The 26,110-nt window shown below is 43.3% G+C and overlaps 1 protein-coding gene across 2 annotated transcripts; it reads left to right on the forward strand.

Moving 5' to 3' along the window:
• The first annotated feature begins 985 nt into the window (after positions 1 to 985).
• rexo1 (REX1, RNA exonuclease 1 homolog) lies at positions 986 to 11,429 on the forward strand. Of its 2 annotated transcripts, XM_021603967.3 has the most exons (16): positions 986 to 1,384; positions 1,883 to 3,870; positions 4,089 to 4,190; positions 4,283 to 4,499; positions 4,818 to 4,975; positions 5,069 to 5,206; positions 5,383 to 5,506; positions 5,710 to 5,835; positions 5,944 to 6,081; positions 6,176 to 6,289; positions 8,414 to 8,487; positions 8,722 to 8,832; positions 8,952 to 9,067; positions 9,182 to 9,320; positions 9,967 to 10,087; positions 10,183 to 11,429. In XM_021603967.3, the coding sequence occupies exons 1-16, from the start codon at positions 1,198 to 1,200 to the stop codon at positions 10,269 to 10,271; spliced, it is 3,942 nt and encodes a 1,313-aa protein (XP_021459642.2). In that variant the 5' UTR covers positions 986 to 1,197; the 3' UTR covers positions 10,272 to 11,429. The 2 variants fall into 2 exon arrangements, with proteins under 2 accessions (XP_021459642.2, XP_090091768.1); XM_090235642.1 differs by lacking the exons at positions 8,414 to 8,487; positions 8,722 to 8,832; positions 8,952 to 9,067; ... (1 more) ...; positions 9,967 to 10,087; positions 10,183 to 11,429 and adding an exon at positions 6,424 to 7,335.
• Positions 11,430 to 26,110: the final 14,681 nt, after the last annotated feature.

Raw genomic sequence — 26,110 nt, forward strand, 5'->3', positions numbered from 1 at the left:
AGTCGGTGATTTTGAGGTTCAGCTCAGGAAGGTATGGTTGGGTTACTGCGTGCATGCCCATTATGTCGGTTTTTTTTTTTTTTTTTTTAAAGCGGGGATGTTATTTGTTTACGGTTCTATTGATTTTATAGACTCATATCCTTAATTGGCGTCGTATTAGGTTAAAACGCATTTTGCCAAAATTCTGAGTACAATTTTGGCAACAAAATTGAATAATCAGACAAGTAAATGGGTGTATTTTGTGATGGAGGTGTGTGTATCAATTTGAAATTTTGTTTGAAACAGATGTTACCACATTCAATCTCAAATCAGTGCAATTCTGGTAAACACATTTTTCGTTCTCTTATAGCTCTACATGTTTGATTAGGACGAGTGCAGTTTCTCATCAAGATGTCAGCTGTTCTGATTACCATATAAGGACTGAAAAAAACAACTGTGAAATAAACTTTTGTCTGGTTTCTTTAATCGTGAACACCGATCGAGTCACAGCTATTATGCTATAGAATGCTGCGTTTACAAAGGCAGCCCCCCCCCCCACCCCACAGACACACACACAGTCTTTTGACAAATCACATCAGTTTCTTTCAGATCTGATTGGTCAATAGACCAATTAGTGAAGAAAAAAACAGCATCTGGCTCCCTGTGTAAACGCCAGAAGGAAAACTGAACACATTGGGCTACCTTGGACCTGACTACTGTGCCTCAACTCATTGTACACACTGACAGACTTCCAAGACCAATCTAATGGGTGCTACCACTTTTTGCAGAAGCGTGAGGTAGCTAGTATTGCTGTTACCTGTCCGCAAGGCTTAGATATCAGGGTGAGCTGTTAATGTTCAGTCACTTTCGTAAGTTCTTAGTTACGTTTATACAATGAGATGGCAAATTAACACAATTTCAAGGTGAAAATGAACGCAAGTATGCCGTGGGTAGCTTTCTTACACCCATGTGCTCATTGCCTTGGCCTGAATTTCCACAGGCAAGTACTTGGTGTTCTCATATTCGTCTATATGTGCGACTTGGGCTTCTCGCGATAGCTTTTTTTGCCATCCAACATGGCGTCGTAGGGATGCTGTATTGTTTTACATGTACCTAGCTATGTGACAAGTGGATTCCTCTCGATTTATTACAACTAAAAAACGAACTACACCAAATTGTCAGTCTCGATTCTGCGGGTATGAGAGGTCTAGGAAGACTATGCTGAGATCCACCGGTTTCTTCCGTGGAATTGACTGCCCGTTTTACACGGATAGCTGCAATGGGATAAGCGGCAAATATGGGTGCAACAGACCATACTGCCACTTCAGACACAGCAAACATAGACGTGCGTCTTATGGCTCAAATGACACTAGAACATCAAAAGAACTTTACTCCAAACAAAAGGGTGATTTGCATTTATTTTGTATTCTTCTAACTTAACTAGGTTAGCTAGCTATCCAGTGTTTGTCGCAGTGGCTGCATAACATTAGCTACAGTGTTTAGCTAAATATTTTAACCATTGTGAAATATAAAAAATATATTTCGCCTTACTGAGGGGTTGATAACATCACATATTGTACATTAAATAAATCCTCAATCGGCTATACTGTGTAATTCGTTATGGCTGCATTAGCTAACTAGCTAGCTAGTACATGTTAGCTAGTAAAGTCAGAGTGAGGTAAGGGGTGTCCTTATCTTAACCCGTAGAACTCAATGGTTCTTCGTGTTGTGACAAGTCAGGTTTGTTGACAATGGCATTTGAAACCTTATTTCGATGCAAGGTAGGGACATAATATAACATTCAACTGAATTGTTTGAGTACCTTAAAAATGTGGATTATGTTTACCATAGAACATGCTTGACAATTTGCTAATCCTAATTGGTATCTAATGGCTTCCTTCAGAGCAAGGTGGCTATGACCCATTCAACCCAGAGGTAGTAAGACCAGAGGAGCAACAGAATGGGGAGCCTGCTGCTGCAACAGTGGACATGGGTGCCCTCGAGCTTGAGTTGGTCAATCGTGCCATCGAGGCGGTACGCAGTGAGGTGGAGCGGGAAAAGAAGAAGCTCTCCCAAATCGGGGACCTGGAATATGACCCTTCTGCCAGTTCTCCTAAAGTGTTGCTGAAACCACTCTCACAAACTGGAGACCAGAAATATGACCCTACTGCCAGTTCCCCCAAGCTGGTGCCAAAACCACCATCACGATTTGGGGACCAGGAATATGATCCTACTGCCAGTTCCCCCAAAGTGATGGCTAACTGGCCAAAACCACAAGCCGTGGCATCCCACTTGGCGTATGACCCAGGCAGTTATCAGATGACTACAACAGCTGATTATAATCCCACCCCTCGCTCCAGTAAGTACACCTTGGACTCTGACAGCAAGGACAACCATGCCAGCTCCATGGAATATGTGCCCACCTCGGTTACCAAAACAGCTTTGAAGAAGCCTGCTCCTCGAACACGATCTCCTCATCTACCCTCTCCCCCTACTAGTCCTAAGTACTCCAATAATGCGGCCTTCTCCAAGAACAAGTACACAGTGGATAATTCTAAACCATCCACAGACATGGAATATGACCCTCTCTCCAACTATTCAGCTAAAATTGCTGTCAAGGATAAGAAAGACCAGAGGACAGGTGCTTCTAAGGGAGAAGTGAAAAAAAGACCTCACCTGTCAGGGACAGAAAAGCTGTCAACGGATGAGGAATATGTGCCAACCACTAAGAAGCCTCGACAGGTGATACCAGACCCACTGAAGTACACTGTCAGTTTCTCTGAGTCTGATGAGGAGAGCTCTGGGACAGAGTATCGACCCACCTCTCTCAGCCGTCTGCAGAGGAGGAAGAGTAGCAGTGGGTCAGTGGAGGAAACCTCTGGTCCAGGGAAAGGAGAGAGGACTGAAAGAACTCTAGGTGGGCTGAAACAACAGAGGAGTCGGGAGGCTAAAGAGCAGGAAGACTCGGAGAACCAGCAAGTAGCAAGGCAAAAAGTCAAACCAGAAACTGAAAAAGTGCCAGGTAAAACCAGCCACACGAAGATCATCAAAGTAGAGAAGGTGCATAAATCTGAAAAGGAGTCCAGTAAAAAGAGTGGTAGTAGTAAAGAAAAAGGAGCAGGGGACGGTAAGAAAATAAGTGATTCAAAGACATCAAGCCACGAAACTGCAAAGAAGGACAGCAAGAATCAGGGAAAGAAAGAAGAGGAGAAAAGCAAGATAAAGGATAAATCCATAGACAAAGGCAAGGAGGGACAGGAAGAAAAGAGAAGTGATGGAAAGAGTAAGCTAAGGACAGACAAAGTAAAAGGGGCGTCAAGCAAGAGTGAGAGAGAAAAGGGGGGTGGGGATAGTAAAAAACTGAAGACTTCAGACAAGGAAAAGGACTCTTCAAAGTTTAAAGAACACAAGAATGGTAAACATGACAGCAGTGGAAGAGAAAGGGGCTTCAATAAAGTTAGCAAAGGGAGTTCTAACAGCAGTAAAGACAAGGTGAAGAAAAACAGCAGAAGCTTCTTGGATGGCAAAACAGGAAAGGTGAAACAAAGATCTCTGAGTCACGTAGATCTGTTTGGGGATGAGAGTGCAGAGGAGAAACGCGAGGAGGATGACGAGGAGGAAAAAATTGTGAGGAAGTCAGCTGCTGCTTTCAAGAGGGGGCATTTGAATAAGAGGAATGCCTCAGAGCTCACCCCCTCATCCTCAGAGGATGATGACGTTGGTCCAGAGGATGACAGAGGCTATGATGACATGGATGGTGGTGGGGTGGACTACTCCGGTCTGCAGATGGACATGGACTTTGACCTGGATGAAGACCCAATGGAGGAGTGCTTACGGATCTTCAATGAATCCAAGGATGTGAAGACAGAGGACAAGGGAAGGCAAGCCAAGGTACCCATAGATTGCCATTTCCCTTCATTACAAGTTGTATTGTACAATATTTCCTTATGTTAGCATTCACTGCAGTGTATCCTGTTCATACAGGTCAGTAAAAATGTGTGTACCTCATTTTAGAATGGCACTGAATGTAATGTTTTTTTTCCAACATTCTGTTCATTAACTATTGTGTGAAATGTAAATCTGCTCAGTTTTTCCTCTCTTTTTCCCAGCCCTCTAAAGATTCTGATGATGAGGATGCCACAGACAGCAATCAAACTACTCTCTTTCCTGGGCAGAAGAAGAGGGTTTCACATTTCTCCGCCAAAGGAAGTGTGAGTTTGTTCTCTGGTATTTACCCACATCTCTATGGTAACCACCGTAGCAAAAAGCCTTTCATTGAATAAAACTGGATTCTGTGTTTCAGACTGAGGCAACACCAAAGCCTCCATCGTACAGGAGACTGACTGCCCAGGAGATCTGTTACCAGCGCATGCAGATTGCCCAGCAGCAGGCCTCTCAGCTTGCAGCAGCCGTGAAGACTGCCTCTACACCCAGACCCAGGCCAAGCCTCAGCCCCTTCCCTGGGGAGAGGAAGAGAGTAGCCCACCGCCCCACCCCCTTACCATCCTCCTCCAAGTCTGGTACGAATGCTTGGCCTATGGCTGTTCTATCTTTCACCCCATATATGGTCATGTCATCTAACACAGGTTTTCCCAAACTCAGTTCTGCCCCCCCTGCCTGATTCAAGTAATCAAAGCTTGATGATGAGTTGGTTATTTGAATCAGCTTTGTTGTGCTAGGGCAAAAACCAAAACGTGCACACGGGCCCCAGGACCGAGTTTGGGAAACCCTGATCTAACACGGAGTTTGTATGCATTACGACAGCCCAAAAATATGAGACCAGAAAAGTGTCATTTAAGGAATGTGTTGTTGAGAATCCTTTCTTTATCTGACTACAGGTGTTGTCGAGGCAAAGCTAGCAGGCAGCAGAGTGTTGTCGCCCACCAGGACTCTCCCAGGTGGTGTCTCTGTGAAGGCCCAGACATCAGCCGGCATCTTGTCAAAGACCACCACCACTATTGCACAGAAGAGGGTGGCACACACTCCCACAATGAAGGTAACGCCAGGAATTTATAGTATGTCAGAACATTATCATGAAAACATGACATTTGTGTCTATTTAGTTGAAATTATTTGTATGTTCTTCTCAGAGCTCTGCAATGAAGCGCCCAGTGATTCCCACTGAGTTTGGAGCCAAAGTGCCCACCAACGTCCGCCAGCGATACCTCAACAACTTTATAGATGAGTGTATGAAGTTCTGCCCCTCTGAAGACTTGGCCTTCCAAATGGTATGTGAGACCACACAGGGTTGAACTGATTTATCATTAAATCTATCCATGTCTACTGTTAAGTATGTGTGCTCATGGCACTGCTAGTGGTATCCCATTTTAGAAAAGGGTGGATGAGTTATGTTTGTGAAATATTTGATGTGAGTTGAAGTTCTAACAGTGGACTGTGTCTCTAGGCCCTGGAGGAAGAGAAGGTGGTGTATGACCGGAGCAGCAGTAAGAACATCTACCTCAACGTGGCAGTCAACACACTGAAGAAGCTACGCAGCAAGAGCAGCTCCCCCACCTCACCCGTTGCCAGTATGTCACTGACACATACATTAACTATGTAGGAATTACAAACAGATGGCGTTTGGTGTAGTTGCAGCGCTTCTGTAAGTCGTTGCCCTTTTGCACAGATCTAGGATAAAATCTCCCTCCAAAAATGGCAACCTTTACCGTTAGGTGAAAAGAACCAAACTAACATAGATCAGAGTCTAATCAGCCTGCTTGTCTTCTTTCAGGGAGCCCTGCAGTGGTGGGGAACAGGAAGGCCCAGTCCCATGAGGAAGTGCTGGGGGGACGCCTCGCTGCCAAGACCAGCTTCACCATCAACAGGACTGGCAAGCAACAGGAGGAGAAACTCAGTGGTGAGTAGCTAGTCCTCCTCTGGTTGGAGCTGGTATTACAGGCAGTAGATGTTTGATTAGGCAGGAAGGGCTTTGTATTTTAGCTATGTGTTGTCTGCACGGCTGCAGGTGTCAGGCTGTACAGGAAGCTGAGGGACTATCTGATGACGGAGGAGCAGCTGCAGGAGCATGGATACCCCAGGCCACACCCTGAGCGCTCAGGTCGAGCCGTGGTCCACAACGTCCCGGAAAAGAAGAATGTTGACCGTAAGTCTCTACAAAGCACTCTAAACACCCTCCTCAGTCTGGTTGGATCAAATCCTTCTCTGCCAGACTAACAGATTTTTTGATTTGTTCAAAGCTTTTGCCAAGGTGTGCTGTCGATGTGGGGCCGAGTATAAGATCAACGCCAACGGCAACTGTGTTCGCAAGGAGGAGTGTAATCATCACTGGGGCCGTCTGCGCAGACATAAAGGTAGGTCTGTCTGTGTGTATACAGTGAGTTTCAAAAGTATTTGGACACTAGCTAGGTTTCCATCCAATTTCCAACAGATTTTCATGCAAATATTCTAAAATCTGCATAAAACAATATGTGCATTTTCCCACCAGAGATGTTTCGAGAAAACAGACTTTTTGCGGATAAAAGGCTGTGCGTGACGACGTAGTGCACATAAAAATACACTATATATACAAAAGTAAGTGGACTCCCCTTCAAATGAGTGGATTTGGCTATTTCAGCCACACCCGTTGCTGACAGGTGTGCACAAAGCGAGGTCCATACAGAAATGGTTTGTCGATCGTTGTGGAAGAACTTGACTGGCCTGCACAGAGACATGACCTCAACCCCATCGAACACCTTTGCGATGAATTGGAACACCGACTGTGAGCCAGGCCTAATCACCCAACATCAGTGCTCGACCTCACTAACGCTCTTGCGGCTGAATGGAAGCAAGTCCCCGCAGCAATGTTCCAACATCTAGTGGAAAACAGCAGAGGGGGGACCAACTCCATATTAATGCCCATGATTTTGGAATGAGATGTTCGACGAGCACTTGTCCACATACTTTTGGTAATGTAGTGTAACTTTTCCCGTTAAATTCCCATATACCAAATGAAAGTTAAATGGGTTTTCATCGCATTTTCAACTTTACTGATGGTCTTGTCAAAAATAAACTGTTGCATTATATAGCAAATGTACCCACTCAGATAGTGCGGGTAGGCTACCTACATTATGAGATTATTATGGATGAGAGAGATATTATTTGTATTTGTCAAACGGCAGCCAAGCATCGATGATCATGTCACCAGAATAAGACCCTTGATATTAATTGGAACTGAGCATCAAGCTCATCACCGTGCACTTTCACCATACTGTGAAGTTCATCATAACTTATTTCATCTGTAACAAACTGCATGCTTTCCCGATGAGTCGTAGTGGGAGGACCACACAACATGTCATAGCGTGACTTTGATATCATGGTTATTATTTCAATATTTGCGAATAAAGGCGTTTCCACCTCACAGTTAATTTTACAGACCCCAAAAGATCCCACCATATCGAATGAACAAATTGTGGTAATTGATACATTTTTTATGACATTTCATGTTTCCATCAGCACGATTGTAACTTTTTTTAATGCGTCAGGTAATTCATCCGCATGAAATAGTTGGGTGGAAATGTGGTTAGTGGCAATTTGGGGGTTTTGACTCTGTACTTCAGCACTTTGAAATGATACAATGACTGGGGTTAAAGTGCAGATTTAATTTGAGGGTATTGTCATCCATATCGGGTGAACTGTTTAGAAATTACAGCACTTTTTGTGCATATTCTCCCCATTTTAGGGGACCAAAAGTATTGGGACAAATTCACTTATGTGTAATAAAGTAGTCACAAGTTTAGTATTTGCTCCCATATTCCTAGCACTCAATGATTACATCAAGCTTGTGACTTGTTTTGGTTGTGTTTCAGATTATTTTGTGCCCAGTAGAAATGAATGGTAAATAATATATTGTGTCATCTTGGAGTCACTTTTATTGTATATAAGAATAGAATATGTTTCTAAACATTTCTAGATTCATATGGATGCTACCATGATTACAGATAACCCTGAATGAATAATGATGAGTGAGAAAGTTAGACGCACAAATATCATATCCCCCCCAAAAATGCTAACCTCCCCTGTTTATTCTATTATATTCTTATTTACAATAAAAGTGACACCAAAATGACACATTATTTAACATTCATTTCTATTGGGCACAAATATATCTGTAACACAACCAAAACAAACTTAAATGGGGGGACTATGTACAAAAAGTGGGGTTCACCTGATATGGATAAAAATACCCTCAAATTAAAGCTGACGTTCTGCGCTAACATCATAGTTATTATATCATTTCTAATCCAAAGTGCTGGAGTACAGAGCCAGAACAACTTAAATGGTGTCACTATCCCAATACTTTTGGAGCTTACTGTATTTGTCTATGAACTTTTGCAGTGATTGAATTTGTGCATGTTGTAAAATGAATGTTAGGATTTGAATGTAGTGTCATATTTTGAGTTGGACTAGCAAGAGCTTCTGTGTGTCTGTGGTAACAGTGTCGGGAGGCTGGGAGACCAACTACAGCTGCTGCTCAGGGACTGTGGGCTCTCCTGGCTGCTCTGTGTCTAAGGTAACACACCTAACAGTTCTGCTGTGTGATCAGTAATAATGTCAATACTGAGTTTGAACTGAGAAACAATGGGAACACAAGGGGGCAGTGGTGTCCAAGGCACGTCGTGACTGGTTCTTATTGCGCTTGATGACTTCCATTCAAAGCAGAATACTTTCTCTGTTTGTGTTACATTTTAAGAATCAACTAATACCTGCCATTTGATTTTTCACCTTGAATCCTGTCTGTCCACAGCAACACGTTCAGGACGGACGCAAAGAATCATTGGACGGCTATGTTCAGACCTTTGAGAAACAGCTGCCCCCAGACGGCAACGGTGGAGTCTACGCCCTGGACTGTGAGATGGTGAGCTTGCTGCTGCACTGCTTTTCTTTGGGCACAATTAGCTGTATGAGTGCTGAGAGGGCATCTTAATACCTTTTATAATGTGTCGTCTTTGTCGCTCTCTTTCTCCTTGGTAATAGTGTTACACAAAGCAAGGTCTGGAGCTGACCAGGGTGACTGTTATCAACTCTGAGCTGAAAGTCATCTATGACACATTTGTCAAACCCGAAAGCAAAGTGGTTGACTACAACACACGGTAAGGAATCGAGAATAACAGTTTTCAATCTTGAGTGTGGAGATTTACAATATCTAGCATATGCGCGTACACACACTAGGACAAATATACAAGTTTTCATCATGGTTTGCGCAGGTTTTCGGGTGTAACAGAGGAGGACCTGGAGAATGCGACCATCACCCTGAGAGACGTGCAGGCTGTGATCCTCAACATGTTCAGCACTGAGTCCATCCTCATAGGACACAGCCTGGAGAGTGACCTCTTTGCCCTCAAGGTACACACACACATACTCCCCTAATCTGATTGCCCTCTGGGCATTACGTGTGTGTGTTTTACTATACTATTCGTGTGAGTTCCAGAAGTCCTCACACGAATAGAAAACCAACAAAAATTCAGAGAAGTTTGGACATTTTGACAGTTCTCAGTTGTAGAAAGGCTATTTCCTGAGAGGCGTCACTACAGACCCGGGTTCGATCCCGGACTGTGTCACAACCGGCTGTGGCCGGGAGTCCCATAGGGCGGCGCTGAATTGGCCCAGCATCGTCCTGGTTACGGGAGGGGTTGGCTGGTGGTGCTTTACTTGGAGGGCCGGGCGCCTGCAGGCTGACTTCGGTCGTCAGGTGAACAGTGTTTCCTCCGACACATTGGTGCGGCTGGCTTCCGGGTTAAGCGGGCGAGTGTTAAGTGTTGTTTGGCGGGTCATGTTTCGGAGGACGCATGACTCGTCTCCCGAGCCCATTGGAGAGTTGCAGTGATGAGACAAGATCGCAATTGGATATCACGAAATTGGGGAGAAAAGGGGTAGAATACAAAAAATGGCTGTTTAGGGATTGTTTAATCAATCCTCACAACTATAGTACGACGTAGGTAGGTGTGTCTGTGTAATGGCCCTCACTCTGTATCTCATGCTGTCTTTGTAGGTCATACACAGCACTGTAGTGGACACAGCCATTGTGTTCCCCCATCGCCTGGGCTTGCCATACAAGAGGGCCCTGAGGAACCTCATGGCAGACCACCTCAAACGCATCATACAGGACAGCGGTGAGCAGCTAAACCCTCATTACACTGTTTATTGTTCCTCTGTATGATATACATTGGTCACATGTCACTAGTAGGCCATTTCCCTCTGGTTTCAGTTGAAGGTCATGACTCCAGTGAGGACGCCTGCGCCTGCATGGAGCTCATGATATGGAAGATCCGAGAAGACGCCAAGGTGAAGAGATGACTTCTGCTCCCCTCTAACCAGACCGCTGTAGAGAGACAGACAGGGAGGGGGAGAGAAGGGGAGCTGAGGGCCCTGGAGAGAACTGTCTGTCGGAGAGGCCAACAGCACAGCACTTGAGTTATACTGTGGTGGGACCTTGGCAGTGACAGGGAGCAAGATGCTGAGAATGGGCTCCTCTAAAGAGATCTACAGGGATGGCCATGTCACTGTGTTGCCTGGTCAGGTAGGCCATAGTGGACAGGTGCTGCTGGAGTACATTGTTGGAGTGCCAGCAGAGCCAGAGCCCTCGATAGAGTGAGTTGGTAAAAGGCAGAAATCAACAGTGTTTTCATTTACTGTTCCTGTTTTATTTAGAAAATCCATGATCATGATTGTCACCAGTTTTTGTTGGTATGTATTCTTCTCCTCTGGCGATCTAACTCTGAAAGACTGGGTGGGTTCTTGTTCACATTGTTATTGTTATGTGAATAAGGATAAAATTCTATTGCTGCTGAGCTGCATCCTTGGCCCAACTTGCACTATAGAAATGCTCTCTTCTCCTATTGGGCTAAAGTACCTCATCTGTGTTGAATGAATACAGTACTGAAGACTTGGTACTGAAGAACTTGCTACATCGTTGTCTAAACATGGTTATTCTCAGACATGGAACGGTGCCACCACACATGCACTTGGTGTTGGGGTTTGCACTTAGTTTGTACCACATCTGTGCTGTTAGATGAAATGTGGTCGATCTCTTAGTATTTTGTCGGCTCTCAAACTTGATTAATCATGACAGTCAGACCCCAAAACAGAAATATTTATGTGTCTAAAATTGTCCTGGTATGGTTGATTAGAGATATTGTGTTGAATAGCTTGACCATCAAATCTCACTATCTTTGTGTCCTGTGCACTGCATGAAAGTGAACTTGGGCTATTTTTATAGCCACACAGATAGAACCTATTACTCCCAGGGTATGTAGAAAACTATGTCCACATTATGCAACAATTAGTTATTCAATGCAGACAGATATCAAATTGTTTATAGCTAAAGGCTATAATTTTGTGTTAAACATGGTATAACATATGAGGGTAAAAACTGGTGCTGTAAATATGCTGTAAGTTGTTTCCTTTTGTATTTTTTTTGTTTTGTTTATTATTTTCTATTAAAAAGATTGAAAAGATCTGGTTTATGTAATTTATTTTTGCTGCCAATGTTAGTGTAATAAACATTGTGTATAGTTGCCCAAATGTAGGTGGTTTACTTAAATATTAGTGCCTATCCTGCCTATCCTGTGCATATACAGTGCCTTCAGAAAATATTTGCACCCCTTGACTTTTCCCACGTTTTGTTGTGTTAGAGTGGGGTTAAAATTGATTTAATTGTAAAACATTTTGTCAACAATCTACACAAAATACTCTGTCAAAGTGGAAGAAAAATTCTAACCATTTGTAAAAAATAAAAATAAAAAACAATTGAACTCTATCTTGATTAGATAAGTATTCAACCTCCTGAGTTTAGAATCACCTTTGGCAGCGAGTCTTTCTGGGTATGTTTCTAAGAGCTTTGCACACCTGGATTGTACAATATTTGCACATTATTTTTTATATTATTCAAGCTCAAGGTTGTTGATCATTGCTAGACAGCAATTTTCAAGTCTTGTCATAGATTTTCAAACAGAGTTAAGTCAAAACTGTAACTAGGCCACCCAGGAACATTCAATGTCCTCTTGGTAAGCAATTCCAGTGTACAGTTGAAGTTGGAAGTTTACATACACTTAGGTTGGAGTCATTAAAACTCGTTTTTCAACCACTCCACAATTTTTTTGTTAATGAACTATAGTTTTGGCAAGTCGGTTAAGACATCTAACTTGTGCATGACACAAGTAATTTTTCCAACAATTGTTTACAGACAGATTTAACTTAATTCACTGTATCACAATTCTGTATCACAGTGTGTCAGAAGTTTGCATACACTAAGTTGACTGTGCCTTTAAACAGCTTGGAATATTCCAGAAAATGATGTCATGGCTTTAGAAGCTTCTGATAGGCTAATTGACATCATTTGAGTCAATTGGAGGTGTACATGTAGATGTATTTCAAGGCCTACCTTCAAACTCACTGCCTCTTTGCTTGACATCATGGAAAAATCCAAATGAATCAGCCAAGACCACAGATTTTTTTTTGTAGATCACAAGTCTGGTTCATCCTTGGGAGCAATTTCCAAACGCCTGAAGGTACCACGTTCATCTGTACAAACAATATTATGCAAGTATAAACACCATGGGACCACACAGCTGTCATACCGCTCAGGAAAGAGACGCGTTCAGTCTCCTAGAGATGAACAGACTTTGGTGCGAGAAGTGCACATCAATCCCAGAATAACAGCAAAGGACCTTGTGAAGATGCTGGAGGAAACAGGTACAAAAGTATCTATATCCACAGTATCACGAGTCCTATTTTGACATAACCTGAAAGGCCACTCAGCAAGGAAGAAGCCACGGTTCCAAAACCGCCATGTGATGGATTTGCCGCAAACATAACACTTAGTACTCAGGACATAAAGTTAATTTCTTTGTCAGTTTTAGTTCCTTATTGCAAACAGGATGCATGTTTTGGAATATGATTTATTTTGTACAGGCTTCCTTCTTTTCACTCTGTCATTTAGGTTAGTATTGTGGTGTAACTACAATGTTGATCCATCCTCAGTTTTCTCCTATCACAGCCATTCAACTCTGTAACTTATTTACAAAAGATAGAATTTGTAGATAATTGGCCCTCTTTCTGGGACTCACCCACAAACAGGACCAAACCTGACCTGCTGAGGAGTGACGGACTCCATCCTAGCTGGAGGGGTGCTCTCATCTTATCTACCAACATAGACAGGGCTCTAACTCCTCTAGCTCCACAATGAAATAGGGTGCAGGCCAGGCAGCAGGCTGATAGCCTGCCTGCCAGCATAGTGGAGTCTGCCACTAGCACAGTCAGTGTAGTCAGCTCAGCTATCCCCATTGAGACCCTGCCTGTGCCTCGACCTAGGTTGGGCAAAACTAAACATGACGGTGTTCGCCTTAGCAATCTCACTAGGATAAAGACCTCCTCCATTCCTGTCATTATTGAAAGAGTTCATGATACCTCACATCTCAAAATAGGGCTACTTAATGTTAGATCCCTTACTTCAAAGGCAATTATAGTCAATTAACTAATCACTGATCATAATCTTGATGTGATTGGCCTGACTGAAACATGGCTTAAGCCTGATGAATTGACTGTGTTAAATGAGGCCTCACCTCCTGGCTACACTAGTGACCATATACCCCGTGCATCCCGCAAAGGCAGAGGTGTGGCTAACATTTACAATAGCAAATTTATTTTGAGCTTCTAGTCATGAAATCTATGCAGCCTACTCAATCACTTTTTATAGCTACAGTTTACAGGCCTCATGGGCCATATACAGCATTTCTTACTGAGTTCCCTGAATTCCTATCGGACCTTGTAGTCATAGCAGATAATATTCTAATCTTTGGTGACTTTAATATTCACATGGAAAAGTCCACAGACCCACTCCAAAAGGCTTTCGGAGCCATCATCGACTCAGTGGGTTTTGTCCAACATGTCTCTGGACCTACTCACTGTCACAGTCATACTCTGGACCTAGTTTTGTCCCATGGAATAAATGTTGTGGATCTTAATGTTTTTCCTCATAATCCTGGACTATCGGACCACCATTTAATTACGTTTGCAATTGCAACAAATAATCTGCTCAGACCCCAACCAAGGAACATCAAAAGTCGTGCTATAGGAGCCTCCCGGGTGGCGCAGTGGTTAAGGGCGCTGTACTGCAGCGTCAGCTGTGCCATCAGAGTCCTGGGTTCGCGCCCAGGCTCTGTCGTAACCGGCCGCGACCGGGAGGTCCGTGGGGCGACGCACAATTGGCCTAGCGTCGCCCGGGTTAGGGAGGGCTTGGTCGGTAGGGGTGTCCTTGTCTCATCGCGCACCAGCGACTCCTGTGGCGGGCTGGGCGCAGTGTACGCTAGCCAAGGTGGCCAGGTGCACGGTGTTTCCTCCGGCGCATTGGTGCGGCTGGCTTCCGGGTTGGATGTGCGCTGTGTTAAAGAAGCAGCGGCTTGGTTGGTTGTGTATCGGAGGACGCATGACTTTCAACCTTCGTCTCTCCCGAGCCCGTACGGGAGTTGTAGCGATGAGACAAGATAGTAGCTACTACACAATTGGATACTACGAAATTGGGGAGAAAAAGGGGTAAAATTAAAAAATTAAATAAAAAAAAAGTTGTGCTATAAATTCACAGACAACACAAAGATTCCTTGATGTCCTTCCAGACTCCCTCTGTCTACCCAAGGACGCCAGAGGACAAAAATCAGTTAACCACCTAACTGAGGAACTCAATTTAACCTTGTGCAATACCGTGGATGCAGTTGCACCCCTAAAAACTAAAAACATTTCTCATGAGAAACTAGCTCCCTGGTATACAGAAAATACCCGAGCTCTGAAGCAAGCTTCCAGAAAATTGGAACGGAAATGGCGCCACACCAGACTACTTCCGACTAGCTTGGAAAGACAGTGCAGTATCGAAGAGTCCTTACTGTTGCTCGATCATCCTATTTTTCCAATTTAATTGAGGAAAATAAGAACAATCCAAAATTCCTTTTTGATACTGTCGGCTCAGTTGTCCTGAGTCTGCACAACTCTTCCAGGACCTAGGATCAAGAGAGACACTCAAGTGTTTTAGTACTATATCTCTTGACACAATGCTGAAAATAATCATGGCCTCTAAACCTTCAAGCTGCATACTGGATCCTATTCCAACTAAACTACTGAAAGAGCTGCTTCCTGTGCTTGGCCCTCCTATGTTGAACATAATAAACGTCTCTCTATCCACCAGATGTGTACCAAACTCACTAAAAGTGGCAGTAATAAAGCCTCTCTTGAAAAAGCCAAACCTTGACCCAGAAAATATAAAAAACTATCGGCCTATATCAAATCTTCCATTCCTCTCAGAAATTTTAGAAAAGGCTGTTGCACAGAAACTCACTGCCTTCCTGAAGACAAACAATGTATACGAAATGCTTCAGTCTGGTTTTAGACCCCATCAGACTGCACTTGTGAAGGTGGTAAATTACCTTTTAATGGCATCAGACCGAGGCTCTGCATCTGTCCTCGTACTCCTAGACCTTAGTGATGCTTTTGATACCATCGATCACCACATTCCTTTGGAGAGATTGGAAACCCAAATTGGTCTACACGGACAAGTTCTGGCCTGGTTTAGATCTTATCTGTCGGAAAGATATCAGTTTGTCTCTGTGAGTGGTTTGTCCTCTGACAAATCAACTGTAAATTTCGGTGTTCCTCAGGACCACTATTGTACATTTCAATGAAACATGGTGAAGCCCCAAAATTGCTCTCGCTAGAAGCATGTGTTTCAGACATAAGGAAGTGGATGGCTGCAAACGTTCTACTTTTAAACTCGGACAAAACAGAGATGCTTGTTCTAGGTCCCAAGAAACAAAGAGAGCTTCTGTTGAATCTGACAATTAATCTTAATGGTTGAACAGTCGTCTCAAATAAAAGTGTGAAGGACCTCGGCGTTACTCTGGACCCTCATCTCTTTTTTGAAGAACATATCAAGACTGTTTCAAGGACAGCTTTTTTCCATCTACGTAACATTGCAAAAATCAGAAACTTTCTGTCCAAAAATGATGCAAAAAAATGTATCCATGCTTTTGTCACTTCTAGGTTAGACTACTGCAATGCTCTACTTTCCGGCTACCCGGATAAAGCACTAAATAAACTTCAGTTAGTGCTAAATATGGCTGCTAGAATCCTGACTAGAACCAAAAAATTTGATCATATTACTCCAGTTGCTAGCCTCCCTACACTTGCTTCCTGTCAAGGCAAGGGCTGATTTCAAGGTTTTACTGCTAACCTACAAAGCATTGCATGGGCTATCTCTCTGATTTGGTCCTGTCGTACATACCTACACGTACGCTACGGTCACAAGACGCAGGCCTCCTAATTGTCCCTAGAATTTCTAAGCAAACAGCTGGAGGCAGGGCTTTCTCCTATAGAGCTCCATTTTTATGGAATGGTCTGCCTACCCTTGTGAGAGACTCAAACTCGGTCTCAACCTTTAAGTCTTTACTGAAGACTCATCTCTTCAGTGGGTCATATGATTGAGTGTAGTCTGGCCCAGGAGTGTGAAGGTGAACGGAAAGGCACTGGAGCAATGAACCGCCCTTGCTGTCTCTGCCTTGCCTGTTCCCCTCTCTCCACTGGGATTTTCTGCCTCTAACCCTATTACAGCAGCTGAGTCACTGGCTTACTGGTGCTCTTTCATACCGTTCCTAGGAGGGGTGCGTCACTTGAGTAGGTTGAGTCACTGATGTGATCTTCCTGTCTGGGTTGGCGCCCCCCCTTGGGTTGTGCCGTGATGAAGATCTTTGTGGGCTATACTCGGCCTTGTCTCAGGATGGTAAGTTGGTGGTTGAAGATATCCCTCTAGTGGTGTGGGGGCTGTGCTTTGGCAAAGTGGGTGGGGTTATATCCTTCCTGTTTGGCCCTGTCCGGGGGTGTCATTGGATGGGGCCACAGTGTCTCCTGACCCCTCCTGTCTCAGCCTCCAGTATTTATGCTGCAGTAGTTTGTGTCGGGGGCTAGGGTCAGTTTGTTATATCTGGAGTACTTCTCCTGTCCTATCCGGTGTCCTGTGTGAATTTAAGTATGCGCTCTCTAATTCTCTCTTTCTTTCTCTCTCTCGGAGGACCTGAGCCCTAGGACCATGCCCCAGGACTACCTGACATGATGACTCCTTGCTGTCCCCAGTCCACCTGGCCGTGCTGCTGCTCCAGTTTCAACTGTTCTGCCTGTGATTATTATTATTTGACCATGCTGGTAATTTATGAACATTTGAACATCTTGGCCATGTTCTGTTATAATCTCCACCCGGCACATCCAGAAGAGGACTGGCCATCCCACATAGCCTGGTTCCTCTCTAGGTTTCTTCCTAGGTTTTGACCTTTCTAGGGAGTGCTTCTACACCTGCATTGCTTGCTGTTTGGGGTTTTAGGCTGGGTTTCTGTACAGCACTTTGAGATATCAGCTGATGTACGAAGGGCTATATAAATAAATTTGATTTGATTTAGTCACCATTGGTCTAATGGTGAAATCCCTGAATGGTGTCCTTCCTCTCCAGCAACTGAGTTAGGAAGGACACCTGTATCTTTGTAGTGACTGGGTGTATTGATACACCATCCAAAGTATAATAACTTCACCATGCTCAAAGGGATATTCAAGGTCTGCTTTTATTTATTTTTTCCCATCTACCCATAGGTGCCCTTCTTTGCGAGGCATTGGCAAACCTCCCTGGACTATGTAGTTGAATCTGCGTTTGAAATTCACTGCTCAACTGGGGTACCTTACAGACAATTATGTGTGGGGTACAGAGATCAGCTAGTCATGTTAAACACTATTATTGCACACAGAGTGAGTCCATGCAACTTAAAGTTGAAGTCAGATGTTTACATACACCTTAGCCAAATACATTTAAACTACATTTTTCACAATTCCTGACATTTAATCCAAGTAAAACATTTCCTGGCTTAGGTCAGTTAGGATCACCACTTTATTTTAAGAATGTAAAATGTCAGAATTTCAGCTTTTATTTCTTTCATCACATTCCCAGTCGGTCAGAAGTTGGTATTTGGTAGCATTGCCTTTAAATTGTTTAACTTGGGTCAAACGTTTCGGGTAGCCTTCCACAAGCTTCCCACAATAAATTGGGTGAATTTCGGCCCATTCCTCCTGACAGAGCTGGTGTAACTGAGTCAGGTTTGTAGGCCTCCTTGCTCGCACACGCTTGTTCAGTTCTGCCCACAAATGTTCTATGGGATTGAGGTCAGGGCTTTGTGATGGCCACTCCAATACCTTGACTTTGTTGTCCTTAAGCCATTTTGCCCCAACTTTGGAAGTATGCTTGGGGTCATTGTCCATTTGGAAGACCCATTTACAACCAAACTTCCTGACTGATGTCGTGAGATGTTGCTTCAATATATCCACATCATTTTCTTTCCTCATGATGCCATCTATTTTTTGAAGTGCACCAGTTCCTCCTGCAGCAAAGCAACCCCACAACATTATGCTGCCACCCCCGTGCTTCATGGTTGGGATGGTGTTCTTTGGCTTGCAAGCCTCACCCTTTTTCCTCCAAACATAATGATGGTCATTATGGCCAAACAGTTCTATTTTTGCTTCATCAGACCAGAGGACATTTCTCCAAAAAGTACAATCTTTGTTCCCATGTGCAGTTGCAAACCGTAGTCTGGCTTTTTTTATGGTGGTTTTGGAGCAGTGGTTTCTTCCTTGCTGAGCGGCCTTTCAGGTTATGACAATATTGGACTCGTTTTACTTTGGATATTGATACTTTTGTACCGGTTTCCTCCAGCATCTTCACAAGATCCTTTGCTGTTGTTCTGGGATTGATTTGCACTTTTTGTACCTTCAGGCGTTTGGAAATTGCTCCCAAGGATGAACCAGACTTGTGGAGGTCTACAATTTTTTCTGAGGTCTTGGCTGATATCTTTAGATTTTCCCATTATGTCAAGGAAAGAGACACTGAGTTTGAAGGTAGGTTTTACAATACATACACAGGTACACCTCCAAATGACTCAAATGATGTCAATTAGCCTATCAGAAGCTTCTAAAGCCATGACATCATTTTCTGGAATTTTCTAAGCTGTTTAAAGGCACAGTCATCTTAGTGTATGTAAACTTCTGCCCCACTGGAATTGTGATAGAGTGAATTATAAGTGAAATCTGTCTGTAAACAATCTTTGGAAAAATTACTTGTGTCATGCACAAAGTAGATGTCCTAACTGACTTGCTAAAACTATAGTTTGTTAACAAGAAATTTGTGGAGTGGTTGAAAACGAGTTTTAATGACTCCAACCTAAGTGTATGTAAACTTCCAACTTCAACTGTATATGACTTTAACATATTTAGGCTTGCCAAAATAAAGGGCTTTGAGTACTTATTGACTTGAGACATTTCAGAGTTTAATATTTAATTAATAAAAAAATAAAAAAATCTTAATATAATTCCTCTTTGACGGGATGGGGTTGTTGTGTGTAGGCCAGTGACACTATCTCTTAATTCAGTTAATAAAACATTTGGGCTGTAACACAACAAAATGTGGGAAAGGTCACAGGGTGTGAATACTTTCTGAAGGCACTGTACAGTAAAAGTCTCTTCCTTTTGTGTATACTCTTACGGCAGGTGCGCTGGTATTAAGTCTCCTTTTCTTAGCAGATGATTGTGTGGGATACAAAACGGGACAGAAATGCTAAATGGAGAGGCCCATCCTTTCTTTTTCACCAGGCTCTGCATGTTTGCCTATTGAGCTTCTCCCGTCACGTGTCAGCATGCATTTCCCCAACTCAGGCCAGAGATCTTCTAGACCCCAGGTATTAAAGACCCAGTTAGCACAGATCAATAACCACACAATGTTCTAGTGACAGGGAGGAGATTCCTAGTGTTTGAGTGTGGCAGCGATTTGAGCATGTGGGGCGAAGCAGCTTAGAGGTCTTCTTCATTATCAAAATCGATCAGTGCGTGCTCTCTGATCACCTTTGACTGCTGGGGGTCGCTTGGTGGCGACTGCTTGACGGAGCACACATATGACCCCATGCTGGGATAAAGCTGGGTTTGCCCTCAAGATAAAACACTGACCACATCCCTCTCACTCTTACTGGTTTTAAACATTTCATAAACTTTGGTTAGGTTTCCATTTATCTATAAAAATATTACTTCGTATAACATATTCCTGTATTATGCCAGTTGTACTATGCATCAAGAACATAATGGGCAATTCCACAGTAATGGAATGATGCTGAGACTCGGATCTTTCACTTCAAAATGTATGCCAAACATAAAACAGTGATTGCAAAGTTTAACAAACCATACAACTCTATGCACAATAACTATTTTTAACAATTTCCATAAGATTTTACAAAAACACGTTACAGTAAACCCATACAGTGAAATGACTTGTGCACAGAAACTGAAAAATATAATTTAAATTCTCTTTCCAAATCTGTATGAATCATAGCAGCTACTTGCAAGTTGACTGACGCCTTTGTTGAGAGTTTGGATTATGGCCCATAATAGGCGAGTCCATTTAAAAGGTCACTTGTGTGCTCTCTTTGGTCCTAGCCAGCCTCTAGCCGGCCCTCCGTTGCTGCCCTTGACCCCCCAGACGGCCTAGCAGCCGCTTGTCCCGCTCTCGGTCATTAACTCAGACTCATGCTGCCCCACTAAGTGACTGTTCTTTATTCAGTCTCTCATATTGATCTGCCAGATGAGCTGCCTCTGGCAAAGCTCCCTAGGGTTTGGGTGGAGATCATATGAAGTTAATGTCTCTAGGCTTCATAAGAATGGAATTACTAGTGCCCAGTTTACCAAAATCAATGAGTTTCAGAGATCTCAATGCGCAACTCTAGATCTATTAAATGAGAATGATAGATTGGTTAGAAGCTGGTTGAACAATTTGAGAGCAACTGGTAGGAATCAGTCCGCAGAGGTTTTCAAAACTTTGCATTGGCATCAAGATATGCTGTTCTGGTTCTATGTCCTGAGCATTCAGTATTACTCCAAATAAGTTTTAGTCAAGTTCTATTCTAAAGCAGTAATCCTATGTTACAGGGACAACACAGATGCCACTATAGCTCCATTATTAGGTGTGTACGTGAGGTCATTGTCAGTCTAAGCTGTGTGTGTGTGTCATAGCTAGTGTCAGGGCTCACAGCGTGATCCTAACACTCACTGGGGCTTAAGAAGGGCTACTGACCCGCCGCTCGCTATTCCTGTCCCCTATGGGTCAAAGGGCAGCCGGCCCCATCGATTTCCTCCAATGAAGAAGTCTTTAGCCCCTTCCCCGCTCTCCTCTGGTCCTCATGCCACAGCCCTGACAAGGCAGGCCTGAAAGCCTCTGTATTGTGTTTGCGTGCCGATCGATCCGGTTGGTGTCCAAGGGGCCTCTCCTTTGAGCAGCTCTCCCACAGATAACTGACAACTACAAAGCTTGCCTCTTGACAGGTGCTTGTCAATACAAATGTCCACTATTGATAAGTAATTAAAGACAGGGAAAAGGAGAAAGCGGTGCTTTGGGGGGTGCTCTGACTGCTGCTCTCCAACTGAAACATCTGTTAAACAGGAGACATGAACAAAAACACTTTTAGAAGACAAAACCTGCACCCTCCGCCCTCTCTGGCTCCCCTGTAGTTTTTACCAATTCAGTGAATGGGCAAGATAAAATAAACATTGTATAAACGGATAGTTTTTTGTTCTTTAAACTGTTCCTGCTCCAATGTGTCTGATATCAGGAGTATGAACTTGCTCTGTCTTCTTTTGATAAGATTACCATGAACATATTAAAGTAAACATTTTTATTTTACAACACAATCATTTCTTATGACCTGTTCCACACAATTTTACTTAAAAAAAATAATAATTGTACTTTCTTTTCATGCAACAGGAAAACGTTTTAATGTTTTGTCAGTGATTACATTTTTCACCCATCCAACTATTTTTCGACCCAATCAGTCTTCCAAATTCCCAGTAATACCATGTCTATCCACTACAGTTATTAACCCTAATTTCAGCTGCCAAAAAACGTACCTGCTTGATGGTGAGACCATTGTGATGTGACTTACTAAAGATAACCTTTGTCTTTTAGTGCTAGTAATCTGTGCATGTGTAAGTGGATCCACCAGGAAGAGTATAACTCCCTTAAGCCCTTTTGAACGAGGGACTGCAAGTCAGTAATTTATTTGCAGTAATCCAGGTTATTTGCTGAAATAATAATCTCAACTGTGTTGAAAATAAGTAAGCATGTGTATCATAATGAATCATGATAAATCCAGTCTCAAATTATGAATTTTGAGTCATTGCTTAGAGACGCAAATGTCATTGGACATCAGTACTGTGTATTCTTCAAGTTCTATCGTCCTACTACTTAGTGGGTGGTGTGTGGGGTTTAAGACAAACAAAGCAATCAGTGAGGAGCACTTTTAATGACTTGGAACAGTGGGAGGAATCAGTAAGGGCATCACTAATCTAGAGTGGAACCACAGTGCTGTGGTGGTGCCTGGGAAGTGGTGGTGGTGACAAGGGGAGGAGGTGTGCCTGGGGAGGGGAAGGTTTCCAGGGGGACAGTGAGTTAGGGTGATGGCTATGGGGAGGGGGTGGCACACAACCAGAGTCTTTGTGTGCCTTTAATCCCCCCAGCCAACACGGCTTTGGCCAGGTTTCATCATGAAAGTGCCATGAAATAACTACTTTTTTTCTTAGCAGTAAATCTCCCCTAATCCTGCGGGCTGAGGAGACAAAGGCCTCTGGGACCTAATCCTGGAGCTTTTAGTGGGGTTCAGGGGCTGGCCTACAGAGCCTGTTCTAAATGACTTATTTTTTATCAGACACTAATATAGCTTGACAGCCAAGAACAGAGAAAAGCAAAGGGTAAGAAAATAGAAAAGATTTCACATATTTTAGGAATCTGGATGGTGTACAAGTATGAACAAAACATTTACATTTTCAGTCAAATTGAAATGCTTATCTACACAGAATATGTGCATTTGTTCACAACAACCTTTTTAGGCAGATAAGGTTGTAATATTTTGTGTAGTGCATGATAGGCTATAAGCAAGATAGGGTAGTGGAGCTCATAAAAAAGGGATTATGTGACCTCTGATGTGACCTCTGAGACTGACTATGTGGGTCACTGAAAATATTCAGCAGCAATTAGAACAGAAACGTGATTGATAGTGAGGGAACCAGCCAAGAGGTCTGAGAAATCTATTCAGATAAAATCATTTTTCCAACAATTGTTTACAGACAGATTATTTCACTTATAATTCACTCTATCACAATCCCAGTGGGTCAGAAGTTTACATATACTAAGTTGACTGTGCCTTTATACAGCTTGGAACATTCCAGAAAATGATGTCATGGCTTTAGAAGCTTCTGATAGGCTAATTGATATAATTTGAGTCAATTGGAGGTGTACCTGTGGATGTATTTCAAGGCCTACCTTCAAACTCAGTGCCTCTTTGCTTGACATCATGGGAAAATAAAAATAAATCAACCAAGATCTCCACAAGTCTAGTTCATCCTTGGGAGCAATTTCCAAATGCCTGAAGGTACCACGTTCATCTGTACAAAAAATAGTACGCAAATATAAAAACCATGGGACCACGCAGCCGTCGAACCTCTCAGGAAGGAGATGCGTTCAGTCTCCTAGAGATGAACGTACTTTGGTGCGAAAAGTACAAATCAATTCCAGAACAACAGCAAAGGACCTTGTGAAGATGCTGGAGGAAACAAAAACAAAAGTATCTATATCCAAAGAAAAAACAAGTCCTATATCGACATAACCTGAAAGGTCGCTCAGCAAAGAAGAAGTCACTGCTCCAAAACCACCATAAAAAAGCCAGACTACGGTTTGCAACTGCACATGGGGACAAAGATCATACTTTTGGAGAAATCTCCTCTGGTCTGATGAAACAAAAAATAGAACTGTTTGGCCATAATGACCATGGTTATGTTTGGAGGAAAAAGGGTGAGGCTTGTAAGCATACTTCCAAAGTTGTGGCAAAATTGCTTGAGGACAACAAAGTAAAGGTATTGGAGTGGCCATCACAAAGCCCTGACCTCAATCCTATAGAAAATTTGTGGGCAGAACTGAGCAAGCGTGTGCGAGCAAGGAGGCCTACAAACCTGACTCAGTTACACCAGCTCTGTCAGGGGGAATGGGCCAACATTCACCAAATGTATTGTGGGAAGCTTGTGGAAGGCTACCCAAAATGTTTGACCCAAGTTAAACAATTTAAAGGCAATGCTACCAAATACCAACTTCTGACCGACTAGGAATGTGATGAAAGAAATAAGAGCTGAAATAAATCATTCTCTCTACTATTATTCTGACATTTCACATTCTTAAAATAAAGTGGTGATCCTAACTGAACTAAGACAGTGAATATTTACTAGGATTAAATGTCAGGAATTGTGAAAAACTAAGTTTTAATGTGGCTAAGGTGTATTTAAACTTCCGACTTCAACTGTAAGTATTCGAGCCCTTTGCCATGAGACTGGAAATTGAGCTCTGGTGCATCCTGTTTCCATTGATCATCCTTGAGATGTTTCATCAACTTGATTGGAGTCCACCTGTGGTAAATTCAATTGATTGGACATGATTTGGAAAGGCACACACCTGTCTATATAAGGTCTCACAGTTTATAGTGCATGTCTGAGCAAAAACCAAGCCACGAGGTCAAAGGAATTGTCTGTAGAGCTCCGAGACATGATTGTGTCGAGGCACAGATCTGGGGAAGGGTACCAAAACATTTCTGCAGCATTGAAGCGCCCCAAGAACACAGTGGACTCCATCATTCTTAAATGGAAGAGGTTTGGAACCACCAAGACTCTTCCTAGAACAGGCTGCTCTGCCAAACTGAGCAATCGGAGAAGGGCCTTGGTCAGGGAGGTGACCAAGAACCTGATAGTCACTTTGACAGAGCTCTAGAGTTCCTCTTGTGGAGATGGGAGAACCCTCCAGAAGGACAACCATCTCTGCAGCACTCCACCAATCAGGCATTTACTGGAGAGTGGCCAGACGGAAGCCACTCTTCAGTAAAAAGCACATGACAGCCCACTTGGAGTTTACCAAACGGCACCTGAAGACTCTCAGACCATGATAAACAAGATTCTCTGGTCTGATGAAACCAAGATTGAAGTCTTTTGGCCTGAATGTCATGTCTGGAGAAAACCTGGCGCCATCCCTACAGTGAAACTTGGTGTTGGCAGCATCATGCTATGGGGATGTTTTTCAGCGGCAGGGATTGGGAGACTAGTCAGGGTCGAAGCAAAGATTAACGGAGCAAAGTACAGAGATATCCTTGAAGAAAACCTGCTCCAGGGCACTCAGGACCTCAGAATGGGATGACCGTTAAACCTCCAATAGGACAATGACCATAAACACACAGCCAAGACAACGGCTTCGGAGCAAGTGCCTGAATGTCCTTGAATGGCCCAGCATATTTCCCAGGGTACTTTTCGAGTGAATGTTAGAGTTACCCACCCATGACTGTGTTAGTTATCGCCAAAATCAGTCCCTTCCCCCTTATTTGCATGTTCATGCACGCCTCACATGCACCGTAATATGTTTGGAGTTTGTGCATGGTAATACAAAAGAATGGAGAGGTGTGATTAATTATATGCCATGTCCATTTGTTATTGTCTGATTTTGAGATTTGACACATGTAACAGATGAAATACCTCCCAAATGAAATGTTTAGCTGTTACTGAGGTTTATATTTTGTAAAATGACAGGGGGATTTGTTCATTCGAATTTCACGTTTGTTTTAGTATTTAAAAGTGGAAACTGAATTGCATCATTCAAGTCACGAGTGTGTCCCGAAGTTGTTGCATCTATTGGTTCCCCAGCCACTCTTTGGAAGTCATCTTCTTAGTTTCATGCTGGGATTTTTGATTTTTGAGGCCCCTCCCATTAATTTTTCACTCTGAAAGAGTTAATGGAAATTAACAAAGTGTTGATATAAACCAGCAGCATACCACCCTGCATCCCACCCAGCATACCACCCAGCATACCACCCTGCATCCCACCCAGCATCCCACCCAGCATACCACCCAGCATACCACCCTGCATCCCACCCAGCCTCCCACCCAGCATACCACCCAGCATACCAACCTGCATCCCACCCAGCATACCACCTTGCATACCACCCAGCATACCACCCTGCATACCACCGAGCATACCAACCTTATTGGAGAATGTT

Source organism: Oncorhynchus mykiss, chromosome 5, assembly GCF_057628025.1.
Source record: "Oncorhynchus mykiss isolate SJ-2025 chromosome 5, ASM5762802v1, whole genome shotgun sequence".
Lineage (NCBI taxonomy): Eukaryota > Metazoa > Chordata > Actinopteri > Salmoniformes > Salmonidae > Oncorhynchus > Oncorhynchus mykiss.

Coding starts and splice junctions, on each gene's coding strand:
- rexo1 (XM_021603967.3), top strand. CDS start 1,198: ATGCTGAGATCCACCGGTTTCTTCCGTGGAATTGACTGCCCGTTTTAC. Junction 4,191..4,282: donor ATTTCTCCGCCAAAGGAAGT/GTGAGTTTGTTC, acceptor TCTGTGTTTCAG/ACTGAGGCAACACCAAAGCC. Junction 4,500..4,817: donor ACCATCCTCCTCCAAGTCTG/GTACGAATGCTT, acceptor ATCTGACTACAG/GTGTTGTCGAGGCAAAGCTA.